Here is a 24457-nt window from a genome sequence, read left to right on the forward strand (position 1 = left end):
ATCTAATACTTCAAAGAACATGTTAGCTACAAGAACTTTTTTTAGATTTATAATCTAGTTTCCAAGTTGTTATTTGGATGTTCTTACATTCAAGAGACATCATCTAGGTTCCATGTAGTTTCAAGAGAAACATTATGTGTTTATTGTAAATTCACTAATAGATAAAAGTAACCTGCGATCATGTTTAAAATATGTTTTGGTTTTTTACCTAATTGATGTAAAATGAAGTAAAACTGGAAAAGAACAAACAAGGTTAAAAATATTTGCAGATGGCAGAACTATATAATGATATAGAGTAAAATATGTCAAAACTAAATAGGTGATATAATTTGGAAAGTATGGAATTAGTAAAATTGCAAAATAGACACTGTAGAAAAAGATATCAGTACTCTTAGCATGAGTTAGAGAAATTCTCCCAAAATATAAAGGAAAAACAGAAATAGGAAGAATAAAAAGATGTGAATATGGAAAACAAGCAGTATAACTATAATAAACATAAATGGGAAAGAAGCAATGTTTAAATACATAAATTCTATGAATTCAAAACAGATATAAATATATAAAGTAAATATACGCAATTGTCTGATTTGTTGCTATGGTTTGTGCCCCTCAAAGGTCCATATGTAAAGGTTTGGTCCCCAGGTAGGTGATATTAATAGGTACTATGGACCTTTAAGAAGTGGGGTCTAGAGGGAGGTCTTTAGGTCACTGGGGCGTGCCCTGAAGGGTGTTTTGGGACTTCACCTCATCCTCTCTTGCTCTGCTTCCAGGGTCAAGAAGTGAGTACTCTCTCTAACATGTGCTGCTTTTGTCAGAGCCAAAACAAATGCCACCACCTTATTGTGATCCTTTAGAACTACAAACCAAAATAAACCTTCCTTTTTCTTTTGCTTCACAAGTAAAAAAAGAGCCTGTGTCATGTATTTTGGTATAGTAAATCAAAGCCAACAAATACATGTGCATAGTGTGTCTTTTCCCTTCTGCCAATAGTCGTCGACATTTCTTTTAGAAAACTGCCTTTCAAAAAAAAGAAAAAGAAAACTGCTTTCTCCAACTCCATAGTCTTGGAAGACTTGCAATTAGAATTCCTGCATTTTTCAGTACTTCCCAGTTTGGAAACTCTGTAAAGAAATGTTGTTAATTTCTTAAATATAGCTATTAATCTATAATTTAAAAAAAATCACTGGGGATATTATCTGGCTTCTTGATTTGCAATTCAATGTGCCAAAACAACTCTCAGTAATTCATTGCAGCCACGCACAAAGTCAAAAGCTTCAGGTAAATGGTGGTGTAACTTAAGAGCATAGATTTCAATTGGTTGATATGGAAAGATAATGGGAAAGTTGGAAAAGAAAGCCCAATTGTGAGTAATACCAATTAGAGAAAAGAGTCCCAACATTGACTACAGTGTTTCTTAACAAATGGAGGGCAGCTGGATGATTCAGTTGTATCTTTACATGTAGGAGTAACCCACATTGCTCTGCTTAAAGACAACCTTCCTACCTAGAAATATAGAAAGGGCAAAGGTTTGCTCTCAGGCAAGCAACCACAGGAAGGGAAGAATCTCCCTGAGAAACACATCACTGGAAAAATGGAGTCTTATTGAAGCATCTGTGCTTTCTTGAAGCAGCCCTAAGAGAACAAAATCTGAAAGACCAAGAACTGGAATGTACCCTAAAGGTTCATGTGTTCAAGGTTTGATCCCCAGCGGCTGGTGTATAGAGAGGTGGTGGGGAACTTTAGGAGATGGGCCTAGCCGGAGAAAGTAGGTCACTGTGGGAGTGTCCTTGAAGATATCTTGTCCCCACCCTCTCCTTACCAGCTCCCTCTCCCTCTCCTTCTCTTGCTGGCTACAATAAGATGAGCAGCTTGGCTTTACCACACCTTCCTTGCTAAGATGTTCTCCTTATCACAGGCCTTAAAGCAGCAGAGCCAATTGACTCTGAATACAAAATAAATCTTTCTTCCTTTAAATTGTTTAGTCAGGTATTTTGTTACAGTGACAGAAATTTAACACAAACAAAATACATAATTGAGAGTCAACCTACTCAAATTCCTCTATTCACATATCAAATGCTATCTCTTGATTTGTCTACTTTTAAAAAACTTATTCAATTATGACCTTACAATGTCCCTACTGATATTACTTTCATGCCACCATCACTTTTCACCAAGATTACTGTGATTAGTTTCTCAAGTGTTCTGTATCCACAGATAGTTTCCCTCTCTCCATCTTTTTCCATTCCCCAATACATTTCCTAAATACCACCATCATTCCTCAGAACATTTTTAAATCCACATACCAATTGTATTTTATTTCATAATGTACACTAAGTGGTTTTTATTTCCAATGGAAGTAAATTCAAAAGGGAAAAAATATTCACTTAAATTTCTATTTATTTTTTGCTACCTGATGCTAAATTTTTAGAACCAGGCATTAATTGTCTCATCTTGAATAGTCCATCTCCTAACTTTCTAGAAATCCAAGGTCACTAAGACTGTTCATCTTTGCTATGAAATATTATGAACTTTTGCTTTTGGAATTTAGCTATTTTGAAACAAGACTCAGATTTTCCATTTAAAAGTTTCTTCTTGGTCATTGGGCAGAGCTAGCCGGTCCGCCTGACCCCCACACCGAGGTTGGACGCCATCGCTGAGCCTGCCTGCCTGCCTCCCTACTGCTGAGGGACACTGCACTTGCCTCTGTGCTGACTCAGTGCACACTCGCTGGAGCTCCCCAGCTTCTTTGGAGGTTGGTGCAAGCATTTTGAATTATTCCTCAGGGCGTGGCCATCATCATCGGAAGGGCCCTTTGACAGGACTCAGGATTCAAGAAGAGGAGGTATTGAGAGACTCAGGACCATCTCAGAGCCACCAGGTGAGTCTCTCCCACTGGGCAAGGCTACCTGGACGGGTCAGTAGTCCTGGAATGCAGGGAACTTCATGGAGTAGAGTTGCCCAGTGAGACTCCCCCACTGCAGCTGTGAACCCAGATAACCAGGAGCATTGTAGAGGAGGACCGCCCAGCAAGAGGCTTCGGTGCAGAGTGAGGGTCCCAGGCCTGGGCAGTAGGTCCAGTCCCCAGGGAACGTTGTAGAGGAGGGCCACTTTGAGAGAGAGTCCTTCGCAGGCCCCCTAGGCCAGGTGGTAGTTGCAGGCCACAGGGAACATCGCAGAGGAGGGCTGCCCAGTGAGAATCTCAATTGCAGGGTGAGGTTCCCTGGCCCAGGAGGTAGGTCCAGATCCCTGGGAACGTCGCAGAGGAGGGCTGCTCAGCCCAGGTGGTAGTTCTGGACCAAAGGGAACTTCTTGGAGGAGAGTTGCCCAGTGAGATGTCCCCACTGGGTGAGTCTTCCCCACCGGGTGAGGCTTTCCCACCCGGGTGATAGAACCAGAGACACAGGCCCAGACCAGTCATGCCCCAACCCATAGTCTAGTCCCCCTTTGGACTGACCATCGGTCAACAAGTGGAGGCACCTCTTCCCACCAGCAGGAAATACACTCCACCTGAAGGCCACCACCCCTAGAGGGGCAGGTTCCTTGTGTATCATTGCATTATCAAGTTCCTCCAAGACTTCAGGTTACTGAAGGCTAGGAGGCGAGTTATTGGAAATCTACAGGGACACTATAAGCCATTAGAGTTTCACTACTAGAGGGGTAGATACCTGACCAATATAAGAAAACAAGGAAAGAAAATGTCCCAAACAAACCTAGATGGTACATCAATAAAATCCAATGACAGCATGACAGAAGAAATGTCAGAAAGGGAGTTCAGAATGTACATAATTAAAATGATCATAGACGCAAACGATGACATGAAAGAGTAAATGCAGGCTTTGAATGATTGCACCACTCAGCAGTTAAAAGAGGAAATGCGGGAAGCAAAAGATCATTTCAATAAAGAGTTAGAGGTACTAAAAAAAAAAAAAACCAGACAGAAATCCTTGAAATGAAGGAAACAATTAACCAAATTAAAAACTCCATAGAAAGCATAACCAATATGATAGAACACCTGGAAGACAGAACCTCAGACATTGAAGACAAAATATTTACTCTTGAAAACAAAGTTGACCAAACAGAGAAGATGGTAAAAATCATGAACAGAATCTACAAGAATCATGGGATATCATGAAAAGGTCAAATTTAAGAATTATTGGGATTAAGGAAGGCTTAGAGAAGCAAACCAAAGGAATGAACAATCTATTCAATGAAATAATATCAGAAAATTTCCCAAATCTGAAGAATGAAATGGAAAATCAAGTACAAGAGGCTTATAGGACTCCAAATATACAAAATTACAACAGACCCACACCAAGGCACATTATAATGAAAATACCTAACATACAAAATAAAGACAGAATTTTAAAGGCTGTGAGAGAAAAGAATCAAATTACACTCAGAGGGAAACCAATACAGATATCAGCAGATTTTTCAACCCAGACCCTAAAAGCTAGAAGGGCCTAGAACAACATTTTTCAAGCTCTGAAAGAAAACAGATGCCAATCAAGAATCTTAGACCCAGCAAAACTTACCTTCAGATTTGAGAACGAAATAAAATCCTTCCATGATAAACAAAAGCTAAAAGAATTTACAAAAAGAAAGCCAGCACTACAGAACATTCTCAGCAAAATATTCTCAGCAAAATATGAGGAAGAGATGAAATACAACAATGTAAATCAGCAAAAGGAGGAACTACCCTAAAGGAACAGCCAAATAAAGGAGAAACCAAGTCATGTCAAAAAATAAAAATGAGTCAAATGACCGGGAATACAAATCATATCACAATAATAACCCTGAATGTTAATGCCCTGAACTCATCAATCAAAAGACACAGATTGACAGATTGGATTAAAAAGAAAGATCCAACAATATGTTGCCTGCAAGACGCTCATCTCATAGAAAGAGATATCCACAGACTAAAGGTGAAAGGATGGAAAAAAACATACCATGCACATAAACTCAGCAAAAAAGCTGGAGTATCCATCCTCATATCAGATAATGTGGACTTCAAGCCAAAGTTAGTCAGAAGGGATAAAGAAGGACATTTCATACTGCTTAAGGGAACCATAAATCAGCAAGACATAACAATCATAAACATCTATGCCCCAAACAGTGGCTCATCCATATACGTCAAACAAATCCTTCTCAACGCCAGAAATCAAATAGACCACACAATAATACTAGGTGATTTTAATACATCTCTCTCACCACTGGACAGATCCTCCAAACAAAAATTGAACAAAGAAACCATAGATCTCAATAACACAATCAATAATTTAGACTTAATGGACATTTATAGAATTTACCATCCAACAAAGAACGAATACACTTTCTTCTCAGCAGCACATGGATCCTTCTCTAAAATAGACCATATATTATGCCACAAGCTACTGTTAGCAAATACAAGAAGATAGAGATAATACCTTGTATTCTATCAGATCATAATGGATTGAAGTTAGAAATAAATGACAGAGTAAAAAAACAGAAACTACTCTAACACCTGGAGATTAAATAATACGCTACTGTATGATGAATAGATAACAGGAGATATCAGGAAGGAAATTAAAAAATTCTTAGAGGTAAATGAGAACAAAGAAACAACATATCAAAATCTCTGGGACATTATGAAAGCAGTTCTTAGAGGAAAATTTATTTCATGGAGCACATTCAATAAAAGAAGGAAAAATCAACAAATAAACGACCTAACACTACGGCTCAAAGTCCTAGAAAAAGAAGAACAGAGCAACACCAAAAAGAAGAAGACAGGAAATAGTTAAAATCAGAGCTGAAATCAACTGAATTGAAACAAAAGAAACAATAGAAAAAATTGACAAAATAAATAGTTGGTTCTTTGAAAAAATAAACAAAATTGATAAACCCTTAGCCACACTAACAAAGAGAAGAAGAGAGAAAACTCAAATTACTAAAATTCAGAACGAACAAGGAAAATCACTATAGACACAAGTAAAATACAAACCATAATTAGAAGCTATTTTGAAAATCTATACTTCAACAAAACAGAAAATCTCGAAGACATCAACAGGTCTCTAGAGACATATGAATTACCTAAACTGAACAAGGAGGACATACACAACTTAAATAGATCAATTTCAAGTAATGAAATAGAAGTCATCAAAAGCCTACCAACAAAGAAAAGTCCAGGACCAGATGGGTTCTCAGCTGAGTTCTACAAAACCTTTAAAGAAGAGTTCATTCCAATACTTCTCAAAGTATTCCATGAAATAGAAGAGGAGGGAACCCTCCCAAACTCATTCTACGAAGCCAATATTACCCTGATACCTACACCAGACAGAGACACATCGAGAAAAGAAAATTTCAGAACAATATCCTTAATGAACATCCACGCAAAAATTCTCAACAAAATTTTAGCAAATCACATACAAAAATATATTAAAAAGATAGTGCACCACGATCAAGTGGGTTTTATCCCAGGGATGCAAGGCTGGTTCAACATCCAGAAATCAATAAATGTAATTCACCATATCAACAGACTTAAACTCAAGAATCACATGATTATTTCGATAGATGCAGAAAAAAGCATGTGATAAAATACAGCATCTCTTCATGCTCAAAACACCAGAAAAAATAGGGATAGTGGGAACATTCCTTAACATTGTAAAGGCCATCTATGCTAAGCCCATGGCCAGTATCATTCTAAATGGTGAAAAACTGAAAGAATTCCCCCTAAAAACTGGAACAAGGCAGGGATGCCCTCTTTCACCACTTCTATTCAACATTGTCCTTGAAACTCTAGCCAGAGCAAGTAGACAGACCAAAGAAATTAAAGGGATACGAATAGGAAAAGAAGAACTCAAACTATTCCTATTTGCTGATGATATGATTATATATTTAGAGGAACTGGGAAATTCCAACAGAAAACTTTTAGAACTCATAAGTGAATTCAGTAAAGTAGCAGGTTATAAGATCAATGCTCATAAATCTAATGCATTTTTATACATAAGTGATGAATCTTCAGAAAGACAAATTAGGAAAACTACCCCATTCACAAAGGCCTCAAAAAAATAAAACACTTGGGAATCAACCTAATAAAAGAGGTGAAAGACCTCTACAATGAGAACTACAGAACACTAAAGAAAGAAATTAAAGAAAATCTTAGAAGATGGAAAGATCTCCCATGTTCTTGGATAGGCAGAATTAATATTGTCAAAATGGCCATACTACCAAAAGTGCTATACAGATTCAATGCAATTCCAATTAAAATCCCAATGACGTACCTTACAGAAATAGAGCAAGCAATTATGAAATTCATCTGGAAGAAAAAGAAACCCAGAATAGCTAAAGAAATCCTTAGCAGGAAGAGTGAAGCAGGGGGTATCGCAACACCAGAACTTCAACTATATTACAAAGCACTAGTAACAAAAATGGCATGGTATTGGTACCAAATAGACAGGTAGATCAATGGTACAGAATAGAGGACATGGACACAAACCCAAAGAAATACAATTTTCTCATACTAGACAAAGGGGCCAAAAAATGCAATGGAGAAAAGATAGCCTCTTCAACAAATGGTGCTGGGAAAACTGGAAATCCATATGCAGGAGAATGAAATTAAACCCCTATCTCTCACCCTGCACAAAACTCAACTCAAAATGGATCAAGGACCTTGGAATCTGACCAGAGACCCTGCATCTTATAGAAGAAAAAGTAGGTCCAAATCTTCAACATGTCGGCCTAGGATCAGACTTCCTTAACAGGACTCCCATAGCACAAGAAATAAAAGCAAGAATCAATGACTAGGATAGATTCAAACTAAAAAGCTTTCTCTCAGCAAAGGAAACTATCAGCAAAGTGAAGAGAGAGCCTACAGAGTGGGAGAATATCTTTGCCACTCATACTTCAGATAGAGCACTAATTTCCAGAATATATAAAGAACTCAAAAAACTCTACACCAAGAATGCAAATAACCCAATCAACAAATGGGCTAAGGAAATGAACAGACACCTCACAGAAGAAGATCTACAAGCAATCAACAGATACATGAAAAATGTTCAGGTCTGGGAATATAGCTCAGTTGGTAGAGTGCTTGCCTCACAAGCACAAGGCCCTGGGTTCAAATCCCCAGCACCACACACACACAAAAATGTTCAACATCTCTAGTAATAAGAGAAATGCAAATCAAAACTACCCTAAGATTCCATCTCACCCCAATTAGAATGACGATTATCAAGAATACAAGCAACAATAGGTGTTGGCGAGGATGTGGGGAAAAAGGTACACTTATACATTGCTGGTGGGGTTGTAAATTAGTGCAGACACTCTGGAAAGCAGTGTGGATATTACTTAGAAAACTTGTAATGGACCCACCATTTGACCCAGCTATCCCACTCCTTGGCCTATACCCAAAGGACTTAAAATCAGCATACTACAGAGATGCAGCCACATCAATGTTCATAGCTGCTCAATTCACAATAGCCAGATTGTGGAAACAACCTAGATGCCATTCGACTGATGAATGGATAAAGAAACAGTGATATATATAATGGAATATTACTCAGCCATAAAGAATGATAAAATTTTGGCATTTGCAGACAAATGGATAAAACTGGAGAATATCATGCTAAGTGAGATAAGTCAATCTCAAAAAACCAAAGGACGAATGATCTTGCTGATAAGCAGATGATGACACATAATGGGGGGTGGGAGGGGGGCAAGAACAGAGGAAGGAGGGACAGTATAGAGGGAAAAGAGGGGTGGGAGGGGTGGTGGGAAGGAAAAAAACAGGATGAATCAAAAACTATTACCCTATGTAAATGTATGATTACACAAATGGTATGCCTCTACTTCATGTACAGAGAAATAAGATGTATCCCATTTGCTTAAAAAAAAGTTTCTTCTTGTAATTATGGAACCTTGAGAAATAATTCATATAGTATGAATATTTATTCTTAAATATCATAATATTTAAGATAACTGATAACAGACTCATAAACATGCTGACATATAAGATATATAATACAGGTGAGCTAACAAGGAATTCTTCATCAACATGATGGTTGGTAAATAATTCCTACCCACAGTATTTAGACTGAATGATGGCATTCATTTACCAGGTGCACTTTTAAGATCCTGGATAGTTCCTATGAACTCTTAAAGGTATACTGTAATTCAAAAATCACATACTATGTTTTTTATTTCTTATATATATATAATTTAAAGTAAACCTAAGAAAGATTGCTACATAAAATGTTTCAATTATAGTTTTAAAAATAGTGTGCTATAAGATGAAATACCAATTCCTTCAATTCATTAGCATGACAAAACCAATTAAAACCCACAAAAGAATGATAGCATAAAATCCAAAGTAGTGGTTACCTCTGATGAAGAAATAAGGCGATAGAATAAAAGAGAAACACTTAAGTAGCAGAAAGTGCAATAGTCTAGTTCTTGAGTTAGGGTTGCATAATACGAATTTTAAAAATAAAATAGAAAATTTTATTTAGTTTAAAAACTAAATAGAAAATTAAGTTGTTATAATCATAAGGGTCTCAAATGTTTTATAAGCAATTAACTGTTAAAAAGTTACCATATCTAGCAAAAATAAATTTAATACCTTACAAATTTCAGTGACTCAGTAAAGCAACTCTTAAAAAATTCAATGTATGATTCTTAAACTTTTCCAAAACCAAATTTCTTGGGCATTTTTTCAAAGGAAGAAAATGGCTTAACAATACCTGATTTCCATGAAGGTCCAACACATCTAAGCTTTTTAGATTCTCCAAGTTTGAAATTTTCTTGATTCTGAAAATAGAATAAGTAGAATAAGTTGAAGAAAAATACGAACATATCACATCTATCATGAAAGCAAAGCATGCTAAGTTGTAAATATTTTACATTTACATTAACATTTTAATATTTTAATAACTCTCTTCCTCTCTACATACATACATAAAATAGTTATATGCATTCAACAACATATTTCTTTTGGTTTAATTGTAATTTTAAAGATGCAGTGCTACTAGGAGGAATGATATAAAAATGTACCTTTAGAGAAAAGCAATTCTACTTCTAAGAACCTTAGGTCAAAGAACTAACACAAGGTAGTTCCTTCATCTTAAAATACAATCTAAAGTCCTTACTTCTGCCTATAAGGCACTAAACCATTTGGAGGCTGATTCTTCTGCCACCTTCTTCTACACCAGTTTCACTCTCTTGCTCTGTTCCAGCCACAGGGCCATTTTTCCCTATGTCTCTAACATAACAGGCTTATTTCTGCCTTAGATTATTTATCCTTACTGTGCTTTCTGCTCTAATGTTCTTCTCCCTGACTTTCACGTTGTTGATGAACTCACATTACTCAACTCTTAGCTCAAACATCTCAGAGATGATTCTATCTAAAATAGTTATCCGTCCTATCCCCATAACTCTCTGCTTCCCCAGCTTTAACTGACTTTATAGCATTAATCATTGTCTAAAATGATATTATTTACATGTATACTATTTTATTATCCCTGTGGCCATACCAAAATGTGGGCTTCAAGAGGAAAGAAATTTTGACATGTTCTCTACTCTGTCTCAGCACTTATACAGTTCATGGTACCAAGTAGGTGCCCAATACATATTAGTTTAATAAATGAACACACTAACTAAATGAATAAGTTTAACGTACAAGGTTCCAATTATAGAATTGTCACACAAATTGCACACCATCTCTATTAGACCTGCTTTGTTTGTAAAACACTTAAATTTATTTAGAACTTTTTGTTTCAGAGCTAGCCTTGGCAACACAGCAATGTCTTATTTTAAAAACAAAACAAAACAGAATTTTATCCTTAAAATGCCCCCTCTTCCTCCCTCTTATAGGCCTACCCATTACCTTCTCGTCCTGCCTTATATCTACTTTACCTGTCCACCTATCCCCAACTGGACTCGTCTTACAATAAGGACAAGGAGTATGAGCAAATTTTTTTGTTCCTAGAGATTTTACTTTATCCTACTACCATTATTCAGCAGAGAGAATGGAGAATTGGCAAAGAAAGGACAAAATCTCATGCAATCCATCCTTCTTATCATGTGTCTATCACTACTTACTTCTGCTGTCATTATTTACTGCCTCATAAAACATTTCTACCTTACTAAATATTTCCAAAATCTGGGGGGAACCAGAAAAAATTCTACAAAAGTTTTCCTTTTCCTGCTTTGCTCTTGAAATACCTAAAACATTTGGAGAAAATTACAGCACCCTACTAAACTGGCTTAGGACAGAGTCGAGTTTTCTTAAAGCAATCTGACCTCAGAGTTACTAGTAAACATTTTAATTTAATTATGTTTTGCTCCCAAGCTCACATCCCTAAAACAGTGATTCTCAAGTTTCTTGTATATCAGATATACCTAGAGGGCTTGCTAAAACATTAATTATCAGTTCCTCTTATCCTCTTTGGAGCTAGTTTTGTCATTGTGCTGGTTTTGCATTATAGAGCTAATTAAACTATTGGCCTGTGATTATTTTTTTCTGAGAATTAGACTTTTAACATTTTGAAAGTTATGCACCAGGGATAATAGAGATTATTTGAGCTCAAAGTTCTCTCATCTAGAGAATCAGTGTAGTCTGTTTCTGTATTTATCAGAAACTCTGAGTACCTTTGAGGCACTTCAATCACAAGAAACTTCATGTGCAGTATGTCTTCCCACAGAATTCCATCAGGGCCTGACATACTCCTCTGCTGTGACTTCAAACTTTCTCTTAGCTTTGATACATAGTTGTTTTATGAATCTCAGTGTAGATTCTAATTGCCAGAGTGAATAGAAAGAAAACAGGCAAGACAAATCACTCAATAAGTAAAATTAAAGACCTGCAACTAAACAGCTTGCTATCTTCTCATGAGTTACCTTTGTCATGGATTCTCTCCTCACTCCCAGCACCTGAAATATCCTAAAAGTTGATCCAATTTTAAAGACTTCAGAAGCAGATGAAGGTATCATTTGACCTAAGAGGCTACTAGTCAGATTAGGTATTAAGGTGAAAATTTTTCAGAATCCTATTCATTTGCCAAATTGCTAAAGATTTCTACATTAACAGCAATGTAACCTGAAAGAATTTTTTTTAAAGTTTTTTTCAACAGAACCTGAAGTTAGAAATAGACTAAGCTCACCCCTAACCTTGGCAGCTACAGACCACCAGGAATACATCACAGCCTCTGCAGGTCACATTACGTTACTGATGCCAGGATGAAGACCCCACCACAGGATCTGTATGAAGGCTCAGCTTCTCAGGAGTTAGAGACAAGTCCTTAAGTGAGAAATTTCAAGGAGTCAAAAGGAAAGGAATACAGGATTCTAGAATCTGACAGAGAGTTTTATATCTATAGTCCTGGGTGATCAGAAGATAGAGTTCTATTCATGAGTCTGTGATCATGAAGGCACCAAAAATTTGGAAAGGAAAAGCAGAGAATAGTCAAGGCAGAAAAATTAGAAGGCAAGAATTTCAACAGCAAAATGGGGTTGGGAGTTCTTTGATAATAATATCAACTTCACATACAAAATCTGAGCAGGAGTCTTTCCAGTTTGAGAGAGTTTTGGTGGGGCTGTGTGAGCCTGGAGGCATGTAGTTGCTCGGGATTTCCATATGTAGTTTTACTGCTTTGGACTAAAATATGCTGCAGTGGCTTGCAAGGTGGGAGAGAGACACCTTCATGGACTTGACCAGCAGGGGCAACAAGTCACCTGAGACAAACAGGAAGAGACAGGGTGGCAGATGTGCTTCCCTTTTCATCACAATTCTCAGCCAGGTTTCCTAATACTCTCTACAGTACAGCCTCAGAGCAGATCTACATCCTTATTGTTCATAGGCCCCTTATTGTGACAGTCAGCTGTCTGGAGAGCACTTGGCATATGCTTTAGGGATCAGAAACAAGCAATTTGTGAGGATGTGGGAAGTTATCTTGACTCATTTTTTTTCTGAGTCAAGAACACTGACAGTTTAGAACTGTTTACTACAGTTTAGAAGTTCTATTTAGCCACCTTACATGAAAAAATAAAGCAAAAGATGACCAAAAGCAAACAAATAAACAAACAATAACAATGAAGGAAGATGGAAAATTAGAAAGAAGAAGAGTTTGTATTGGGTTGCTTTTATTTCACTGAGATAAGAATATAGTAAAAGATCATTAAGTCCCTTATAATTAGAAGATCAAAGGGACCCTGAATAAGGGCAAATAGATTATTATCTTCTAGGCACAAGTTATCAAAACAAACAAGTTATTTCTGAGAAGTCAGAGAAGCATAAAAGTAGAATTAGGAAAAAAAAAAGATGGAGGTATGATTTTAAATTGTTGGAACCAGGACTAGCTCTTAGATACTACTTAAAACCAGAAAAGAAGATTAAAAATATCTTTAGAAAATAACTTGACCCAAAGACTAAATCAAGGACATAAAGGCAATGGTACTAAAGCATCAATATAAGCTAGACAAAGAACTCAATAACTCCAAGAATCAGAAAGTAGTAAAGAAGTATTGGGGAGACATAACAAAAGCACCTAACAGGGAAAGTCATAAATACCTGACAAGCTAACTGCTCTCCTCACATTTCCCAGTGATGTGCTATGGTGGCACACTTCTCTGCATACAGTTTGTACACATCTGCCTTTGCCAAAATCACTTGATCTCTCTATTTCTACATCTGCAAAATGAGAGAGCTCATCTCTGAGGGTCATTTCAAGCTCTAATATTCTATGATTCTATAATTCCTCCAGATTTTCTCCAACTACATAGTGTTTAATTTAATGCTTGAACTAATTGTGGGTAATAAACCACAAAGGACAAATGAGATCTTAAAACTCTGGAACATGATCTTGGAAAAAGTATTTTATATTATCCTTGGGCACTGAAAATAAAGAGTGCCAGGCTAAGAACACAAACATGGCACTTTGGTATACTGAATAATTCAAAACAAAGGAAACAGAAACCTGGAGAAGTGGGAAGGTCACTCTCTGATATTCTCTCACCTTTCTACTCTAAGGTCACAAAAAGAATTATATGACCTACCTCCCCTGAAAGGATATAATAAGACCCTCAATCCAGATGGGTCCTGCCCTTTAACCAGAAGAAAGGAATGAAAACACAAACATCAAGAAGAATCTGAACAAAAGTTCTTACTAAGTTCCCCCCAGTTTAACACCATGGTATCATACTCAGTCACACTTGCACATGAGTGTCCACTTATCATCAAACCTAAGCACAAAAATAAATACTTTTCCCTGTTTCTTTGGGTCTTCATTTCTGAGGACTACTGTGTCACACAGAACTTACATTAAGTAAATGTGTTATGCTTTTCTCTTGTAAATCATCCTTGTTATCAGTTGTAAACCTTGCAATGGGCGAACAAAAGATATTACTCATTTTTGAACTTTATTAAACAGCCCTTCTTTGTAGTAATTTATTATATTAAGAGAAATAAACCAGACTCAGAAAGTCAAAGGTGAATGTTTTCTCTGATATGCATAAGCTAAACAAAAATAAGGGGGGGGAAAAAGTGTTCCATCAAAATAGAAGAAAGATCAGTAAACTAGATGAAGGGAATTGAGTGGGAGGGAAAAAGGATGGGAGAAGGGAAGAACAGTGGAATGAATTTAACCTAACTTTCCTAAGTACATATATGAATACACCACTGTGAATCTCATCATCATGTATATCCACAAGACATTAACTAAAAACAAAAACAAAACTAAACTAAAACTAAAAGTAAATAGCAGAAATATCAGTAGAGGGTAGGAAATGGGGAGTGAAGGAGGGGAATGAAAAGAAATTCTGGGAACTGAATTACAGCAAATATATATATATATATATATATATATATATATATATATATTTATTTATTTATTTATTTTTTGGTACTGGGGATCGAACCCAGGGCCTTGTGCTTACAAGGCAAGCACTCTACCGACTGAGCTATCTCCCCAGCCCCTACAGCAAATATTTTGTATGTCTTTATAATTATGTCAAGATGAATCTCAATGTTATAAATAACCTAAAATCCAATAAAAAGGGGGAAAAGCTATTTAGTAAAGCAGAATCAAGAGAAAAGTCATGAATAAATCTCAAGGAAATGAATTAGGAATTGTATAGCTGTACTACATAATACAGCTGTAGAAAAGGAATGGAAAGAACACAAACTATAACATTAATTAATTCATACTGAAATACCCATCTGAAAAAAGTCCATCACTGATTTGACAATCACAAAGTAGTGAGTGTCTAAACTCAAACACTAAGAAGTATGGCAAATGCAACACAGAAGGCTAGAGTGAATACACATGTTTAAAACATGTCCTAAGAAAGCATAAATTTAAGGTCAAAGTCTTCTCTACTTCTATATAAGATAGATATGATACTGGAAATCAATGGAAATGAAATGAAATACTTAATAAATGTTTGTTATGTGACACGTTTTCAAACTGAATCTCATAAAATAAATTATAATTTAATCTTTAATCTTTTTTTTTTTTTGGTAGTTCTGGAACCCAGGCTTCATGCCTGGTAGGCAAGCATTCTACCACCAAACCACAATCCATTCACAAAATCTTTCAAAAGTTTAGTCTAACAATTTCTAAGATCTTATTCAATTCTGAGCTGTCATCTAAACACCATAGGACTCAACAATAGTCCTATACTTAACATTATGTTACAAATAAAAACAGCTCTATTAAGAATACCTGTTTTTCCCCAAGAGAAGAACACGAAGGGATCTTAGAGTAGAAAGACCACTAATTTCTTCAATCTGGTTATCATATAAATCCAAAAATATTAACCTCTGTAGATTTGAAATATTTTGGATCCGAGTTATAAAATTGTGCTGAAAGTTCAACAAACGAAGATGTTCTTCTCCATCAATGATAGGGCATACAGTTAGCTTTTGCCTAGAAAGAAATTTTTAAAGTTAGTAAGATCTTGATTTTGCAGCCAGTCTCCTGTCAAATATTATTATTAGTATCTTTGCATTCCCATAGTATGAGAAGAAAAAGGTAAGTTGGACAATTTCCAGCCCCCACATAGTATACGTTCTATATTTACTGTAAAATCATGTACAGAAAAGCTAATAAACATTGTCAAGGGTAATTATTAAAATTAAGTCTAAGCTCTCATCATATTAAAAAAATCCAATGTCGAATATTTCACAAGATGGACTTAACATCAGAAAACTTTCAAATGTAATTGTCTTCTGTGATAGAGGTTTAGATGGAAGAACAAACCATGGCACGTTACCACAGAAATGCCTTTGGTATTAATCCACTAAGTCATCAGAACAAGAACCACATAAAAGGGTCTCTTAGATTCATAAGGCTTGTGAGTTGGACAAAATTTTCACAATAGCAAGAAATTCAGCCATCTACTTTTCACTTTGATGGAAAAAAAATTATCCTGAAAATGCTTACTAGTAACATAGTCCTTACTGCACATTTCCTCAGAAATTTAAATGTAAACTTTACATGTTTAACATTAACTCTAAATTTTGCAGAACATTTAGAGTGCTACAGGGTAGGAAAAACTTTAATAATATGTCTTTAGTTGTCTTTAAAACAGTAAGCCTCTTGAATGTAAAAAGTTATAACATATCACATGTGACATATATAAGTACAGTTCCTTGAAGAATTTTACCAATAAAATAATATTGACAGATAAGGGGTACTGATGATTCTATTCTGAGAGGTTCAAAGGAGATTCCAAGGAAAATACAGCTTTGTATGTGAACAATTCTAATGGGGAGGCTCATTAGAAATATTTTCATTTATTAAAAATCAAGTTAACATAAACTTTAAAGAAGATAAATCAGAGTGCTACAAGCATAAATGAAAAATGGAAGTGAAGAGAATCATTCTCATAATGAAAACAATTGATAAGCAGAAAAAATAAGTGAATGTTAATGAATGAAAAAGAAATATTTTTAAAAATATAGGCTCTAAAAATTAGTTTGAAATAGAAGAAAAGTGAAAAATACTAGGTGATAGTTTAATCCTTTGAATATGTAGATAATATTTAAATTTTATATAATTCATTAAATTATACTTCCACAGTTGATACTTCTGATATATGAATTTTAAATTAATAAATCATAAGTATTCTAGTTTAAAATTTATACCTTTGTGTACCAACTTAGTAAAACTTAAATTATTTCCTTTTTCCTTTTTCAATCTTTCTCTATTTCTCAAACTTACTTATACCCCCCAACTTCTATTTCAACCAATTATTGAGTCAGATATTGCTGAGACAGGAAAAGTAATAACCTCCTACCCTCCCCTTACACAAACTGCCAAAGCTTGAAATAAAATCACTTGCTTGGGTTTCAAATACAATGGCAGAGTTCCAACTCCAAAGCTCACCCTGTAACCCTGTCACTCCACCAAAAGAAGTAAGCAAACACACACAATAAGCAATGGCCCAGTACCCTCCAAGGGAGCTTATGCTCATAAAGGCTGATACATCTCCTAACCCATTAATGCACATGTAATGTACTGGTACATTACACATACTGGTAATGCACATATACAAAATTATGCTTTTCCTTCTGTTTTCTTCTTACAGTTCATAGGCTGTCTTCCTGGTACTCCAGACCTACCCTAACTCCCAGAATAACCAGGGCCTAGCTCTTCCAAGATTTCTTCTCAGGACTAGATTCTACTCTTGACCCCTTAGTCTACTGGTTAAGAAGCCATGCAGCATGGCAGAGATCACTGCTGTTAACCACTGGTTCTCAAATGATAATTCCTGAGTTAGTTCCTTGCTACTGGCCCAGCTTTCGTGACTGCCCATTCTAGGTTTGGCCAAACTATGCCAAAATTTATGACATCTTTGTGATGCCACCATTTCACAATCAGTCTTTGAAGCAGTGAGTTTCCTGTATGCTGACTTTCTTGATAAGCAAATCTCTACCTCATCAAAGTTTTCTTCTCCATCCCAGAGGCCATGCTGCCAAAGATTCATCTTCACAATTTCCTAAATCACCCCAGCAACAACAGAAGCACTTAACTTGTTATGTCACAGTCTTACAAATACTAATACCTACTGAGGTACAATTCTTGAGTAGGCTTTTAAAGACTAAGAGGAAAATTATCATAAAATCCCTTAAAACATTAAAATGATACTCTGAAAGTTACAAACATTAGACAGGATTAGGATCTCAAAATCCATTAATCTGGTGGCACATGCCTATAATCCCAGTGGCTTGGGAGGCTGAGGCAGGAGGATTGTGGGTTCAAAGCTAGCCTCAGCAAAAGCAAGACGCTAAGCAACTCAGTGAGACCCTGTCTCTAAATAAAATACAAAATATGGCTGGGGATGTGGCTCAGGGGTTGAATGCCCCTAAATTCAAACCCTGGTACCCACCCCCAAAAAATCCATTAATCTTACAAAGATGCCTTAAGAGACACTTCCCTCAAATGTAACTTTGCTTACAAAACAATAGATACTCTTGGACCCTCCAGAGAGCTTTTTCCCATGACAACAAACAGGCTGTCCATTACAATTTGTTGTCATGTGTGTACTGCTAAGCTGAAGGCATAAATAACAGAGATGTTTTCTCTGTTGGTTATTCCACTCAGGTAGGAGTTGGGATCTCATCCACCATTGTAATATCGATAACTTCTTAGCTATAAAGATGGTTATAAGTCCTAAATATATTTATTCATTTATTAATATTTTTCAAGAACCTATTTTGTATCAGGCTTTGTTCTAGGTACTAGGGATACAGAACTGAATAAAAATCCCTGTGCTTGTAGAGCTTACATCCTACTAGGAGGAGATAGACAATAAACATAAGTAAATATTTAATGTGTTATAGGATAGCAAGTATTAAGGAGAAAAACAAAGCAAAGAAGAGGTGTGGTATGTCAGGGTGAAAGGGGCTGTACTTTTGGAGAAGATGGCCAGAGAAGTCATCCCTGAACTGATGACATCTAAGTAAAGACCTGAAGGAGGTAAGGGAGTGAGCCTATAGCTATAAACAGAAAGATCCTTCCAGGGAGGGAGCAGCAAGTACTGAAGCCCTCAGGTATAAGAATGGTTGGTGGATTCAAGGAACAAGGAGGTGGGTGTGACTGCAGCAGAGTGAGAGGATATTGGGCCCAATAAGCCCACACGAGGACTATGTTGTAAACTTTTTTTTCTATTCTAAAAGCTATTTTCATCAACGTCATTGCTATGGTTTGAATAGGTGTCAAAGGCCCGAGTGTTAATGGTGTGGTCCTGGTCCCCATCCTGTGGTACTATTGGGAAGTGGTGGAACCTGTAGAAGATGGAACCTAGTGGGAGGTCCTGGGTTCTCAAGGGCATGCTCTGAAAGGGATATTGAGATGCTGATCTTTTCCTGTTTCTCTCTTTTTCTTTTCACACTCCATGAAGTGAGTAGCTTGCTCCACCATGCACACCTTCCATGATGTACTGTCTCATCACAGGCCTAAAACAAATGGGATCAACTCACCATGGAATGAAACTTTCAAAACTATGAACCAAAATAAATCTTTCCTCTTTTTAGGTGGATTATCTCAGGCATTTTGATATAGTAATGTAAAACTGACTAACATAACTATATTTTGGAATCACTATAATACTCTTTTGTAGTATAATCCTTTTTTATATAGATATAAAATTCTTTACCATACCTCTGGCAAGATAAAAAACAGTCATTGAAAAAATGATTATATTTAGATAGGAGAATGGGACAGCTGAGGAATATAAAAGAAGAAGATCTTCACATCTTTCAAATCCTGTACCATGTCTATGTATTATCTAAAATGAATGAATGAATAAATAAATAAATAAATAAATAAATAAAATTGTCCTCACCTTTCTAGGGTCAACCTGTCTGAGTAAAGAATTTTCTCTTCAGAAGAACGGTGGAGAATAGGAAATGATGGCATTGATGAGCTCACCAAATTAATATGATCACCTATTGAAAATGATATACAAATTACTTGATTATGACAAAATCTTGGAACTAAAGCCACCTTACATTTGGAGAACTCTGGCACCTATAAACATCTTTTCTAGGAAATTTCCATACCTTTCCATATTTGAAATTAATTACTAAATTTGAGTTTGTTTCTTTCCTCCTCAAACCTAAACTATATTTCTATGTAAGTCAAATAATTTTTCCCTTGCCTTACAGTTTGGTTGATAATATAGAACTACTCTAGTGCTATCTTTGTACCTTTATAATTCTGACCCCTGGTACTAAATTTTAATTCTCTAATAACTGAGATGATAGTCCCTCATTACCAGATACATTTGGGCCAGCACTATGACATCCCTGCCGGATTCTGGACTTTGAAGGTGTCTGAATGGAAGAATCTCCAAATGCTGACAAGGAGCTTGTGGCAGTTTTCATTTCCAGCCCACAGAGTTCTGTCACGTTTGTTGTGGATGAGATGCATGATGATTTATTACGAGGCGAAGGACTTATTACTCTTCCATCTCCTTCAAAATACCAAAAAGTTTATCACAAAGCTACATAACACATGACTTTGCTATATAAAACACACAGAAAGTAGTTTTTGATAGCAGATGTAAACCTCACATCCCATCAATTTTTCTTTGTGTGTTCAGCTAATATTAGTAAAGATTATTGCAAAGATACCAAAATGGATATCAATAAATCTAGTGCACTTATAATTAAGGTCCACAAGGGATATGACATTCCTGTAAGGTTTATGGGTTCTTGATCAATTATGTCCCTGACATTAAGCAGCTTTTAATCTAGTAGACAAATGCATATGAAATTAATAAATATTAATAAATGAACCCATAAAATGAAGAATAAAAATAATAATACATTTGCACATAAGGGTTTCTCACTAAATGAAGAGTGTTACAGATGGGTTTGAAGCAAGGTGGATATTATTGCTAAAAGAACTAAAAGAATGTAGAATGGTTAAGAAGAAATGATGAAAAGTTCCACAAAATGAGGTAAGATTTGAGTGATGGGTCAAAGGTGTGGCTACTTGAGGAAATTGACCATATTTTCCTCTATAAAGAAAAAAATCTACTGAAAGCAGCAATTGATGTGGAAGTGCTTGAAGGGAGCAATAAGCAGTAAAATAAAACTTGAGGTGATCACAGAATAATGCTTCTCAAACTAACCAATAAGGCCAAAAGAGGAAAATCAAATCTAGGAAGCTAAGCATACTCATAGGGGAGCCATCAGACACTATGATAATAACTTAAAATCAAGTTCCACGCAGATCACACTGAAAAGCTGTAAAGCAACGGTATTTGCTAACTTCTTCAGATTTGCAAGACATAAACCAAAATATCTCACACCCATCTTCTCGAACAAGATAATCAGCACTCACATTTTGCTTTTCTGAACAGCATGAAATATCAAGATGATTAATAATGATGTTCTAGAGTATAAGCATTCAGAATTGATATCATGTTTACCAATAAACTGATCTTATGACATGACCACCTTCTGGTACAACACATAACCAAACATGATTCAGTAAAGTGATTTGGAATAAAAAATCAGATAGCTAAAAACAAACAAAAAACTGCAATATAAGATTAATTGGTTAAAGATAACCAGTCAGCTAAAGATGATAAAGGAAAAACTCAAGACAACAGACAACCTCAATTTCTCTTGTTAACATTAGAGCCAGGTTTTTGGAATTTTTTAAGCCTTTAAGCCAAACATGAACTTAAGAGGTAGCCTAAAACTTTATAAGACTTAGAATACAGAGGCAAAAAATTAAATAATAAATTTCATTTACACTCAGTGAATAAAGGAATTTTATCCTCATTCTTTATAGCTACTATCATATGCAAACTTCATAAACACTATCAGTGTGATGAGCTTTCTATCAGTGTGATATACACCTTACAATAAGTATCAAGAAACAAAATTGAGGGGCTGGGGAGATAGCTCAGTCGGTAGAGTGCTTGCCTTGCAAGCACAAGGCCCTGGGTTCAATCCCCAGCACCCAAAAATTAAAAAAATAAAATAAAATAAGAAACAAAATTGAATTAGTGGAAAGGCCTTAAAATCCACACACAAAATCTTCTAAATGACTGAGGACCAGAGAAATCTTCAGTTAAAACTTTTTCTTATATGGATATGGGTATAACCACATCACTATGCCACATCACTATGTGGTAAAATTTTAATTGAAATGTTTCCTCTATTATTGCTTAATTCTTATATTACTATTTAACTTACAAAATACAGAGTCCTTGTCTTCCCAATTAAATTTTTTAGTGCCTTAAGAGATGAACCTCCTTTTACATCCCTTATATTCTTGAGAGAATCTAAATTCAGTAGATAAATTGTAATCAGTAGATAAAATGTTTTTCCAGTTTACTAAAACTTAATTGGGATAGGAGGAGGAAAATGGCGGCCACCTTAGTTGCTGCTAGAGGAGAGGGACCGGCACTATCCTGGGGGCAAGTGGCATTACCCTTAGACCTGGAGAACCCGGAAGTGTCGGAAGGGACCACTAACTGTTCAATTTGACAGGGGCATGGTTCTGGGGGCAGAATCTAGAACCACCACCATATTGCCAGTCTAGCAACTGACAAGCTGACTCCTATTCATGACCATATTTTCTGCTGCTGTTCAGGTTCTGCAGCTGACACCCAGACTGTGGCAGATGCTGTCACTTGTCAGCACTGAACTGAATGAGCCTCCATTGGTGCACATAGCAGTCAGCCTCTTTAAGGAATGTGTTACCAATACCGGGAAGAACTGATGACAGGAATAATTATTGCAGGCTGGGATCCTCAAGAAAGAGAACAAGTGTACTTAGTTCCCATGAGCGGTATGATGGTAAGGTAGTCCTTTACCACTGGAGGTTCAGGGAGTTCATATATCTATGGCTATGTTGATGCTACCTACCATGATGACATGACCAAGGAAGAGGGTCTGCAGTTCACTGCCAATACTCTTGCTTTGGCTATGGAATGGGATGTTTCCAGTGGAGGAATGATCTGCCTAGCAGCCATTGAAGAATTGGGGGTAGAGTGGGCAGGTAATTTTTGGAGAACAGATACCCAAATTCACCACTATCACTTCACCACCTCCCTGAATTTGGGATTCTAGGATGTAAAAAGATTCACTCCGTACTGATACAAAATTTAATAAACAGTTTGTCAAAGAGAAAAAATTAATTGGAAATCAATTGTGTGTGTGTTATTTCTTTTAAAAAGAAAATCAGAAATTCTTGCATCTTAATATAAAGATGCTGAATTAATTCCTTCATAAGTAGTATCTCATATGTGTTAAAAGGCATAATGGTCCACAACTGGTAAGAATATTCACTGTGCTGTACTCTACATACATGGGTGGATGGACACAACAAGAGGGTGGTAAACAGATGGGTGGCTGGGTAGATAGAATAGTATATTGCCATATATGTATATCCACTCAGCCTTATCTTTCAGATTGTTTTAGTAACCAAAATCCTGACTCTAGATTTCCTAGTGATTTATCATGATCTTAGGAGTCAAGCAGTGTCTCTTCCCTCCACACATATATTTTAAAATTCTTAACTCTTAGTTTAGTGATTTTGAATAAAATATTTCAAGGAAAAATTAAATAGGTTTATATTTCTCTATAGTAATTTTAATTTGTACTGCATGGATCATTACTTACATATAAAACTATCCATTTCTTGGGTTCACAAAAATCGACACATCCACTTTATTTCCTCCTTAGCAAATATATGGTGATTCTTTATCACTACATAAATTTATGAAGCTAGTTGTCCACAAATCTGAATACCAACTCCCTACTCTAACTCAAGAAAAGCTTGGGGAAAGTATTTAAGTTTGGTTCATGATTTACAGAAAAATAATTAAGATACACTTATTAAAAATGTTTAGGAAATTCACAATGCAAGTATAAAAAACCCTAATTGAGAAATTCCAGGTTGACATACATATCTTTATGCCTAAAACAGTGCCAGATACACATTACATACTCTATAAATATAAACTGAACTAAATCAAAGATGGCAAGAAAGATCCTTCCGGAATTACAGAACTATAATTAAGTTGGTGCCAGTTCAATAATTGGCCAAGATAAGAACACAGGACATATGTAAGAGAAAAGACAGGCCAGATTAGATGGGCCCCAAAGGAAGGCACAGGAGTTCCAAAGCAAAAAGAGAAAACTAATCGATATTCAAAATTGCCTCATTTTGAGTAATGAAATGGACAATCTAGGTAGGGGTCTCTACTGATCAACTCTCTCATACAAACTCCTAGAGATAGAGGAAGCACTGAATGTAAGAATTTTGAATTGTTTAACAATGGCATATCATAATAGCTAATATCGAATCATGACTCAAATAAGCTAAAGGAATTTTTTTCCTTATTTTAAGCATATATTTCAGAAATATAACCAGATCATATTAGGTGGTACTTGTTGAAGGGTGGTTAAAAAAACACATCTATCAGAATCACTCGAGGCATTACTAAAATGCACATTTCAAAA

General features: G+C 35.9%; 1 protein-coding gene and 1 pseudogene across 1 annotated transcript in view; one reads left to right on the plus strand and one right to left on the minus strand.

The window, feature by feature from the left end:
* Lrrc49 (leucine rich repeat containing 49) overlaps positions 1 to 24457 on the minus strand; it is a 174688-nt gene that overhangs the window by 146546 nt on the left and 3685 nt on the right. The window contains 4 exon segments of the mRNA XM_047542463.1: positions 9714 to 9780; positions 15690 to 15893; positions 19816 to 19918; positions 20248 to 20445. Coding sequence (XP_047398419.1) covers positions 9714 to 9780; positions 15690 to 15893; positions 19816 to 19918; positions 20248 to 20445 — 572 coding nt within the window.
* On the plus strand, positions 22355 to 23048 carry LOC124978260 (proteasome subunit beta type-6-like; annotated as a pseudogene).

The sequence above is a fragment of the Sciurus carolinensis genome, chromosome 2, assembly GCF_902686445.1.
Source record: "Sciurus carolinensis chromosome 2, mSciCar1.2, whole genome shotgun sequence".
Classification (NCBI taxonomy): Eukaryota; Metazoa; Chordata; class Mammalia; order Rodentia; family Sciuridae; genus Sciurus; species Sciurus carolinensis.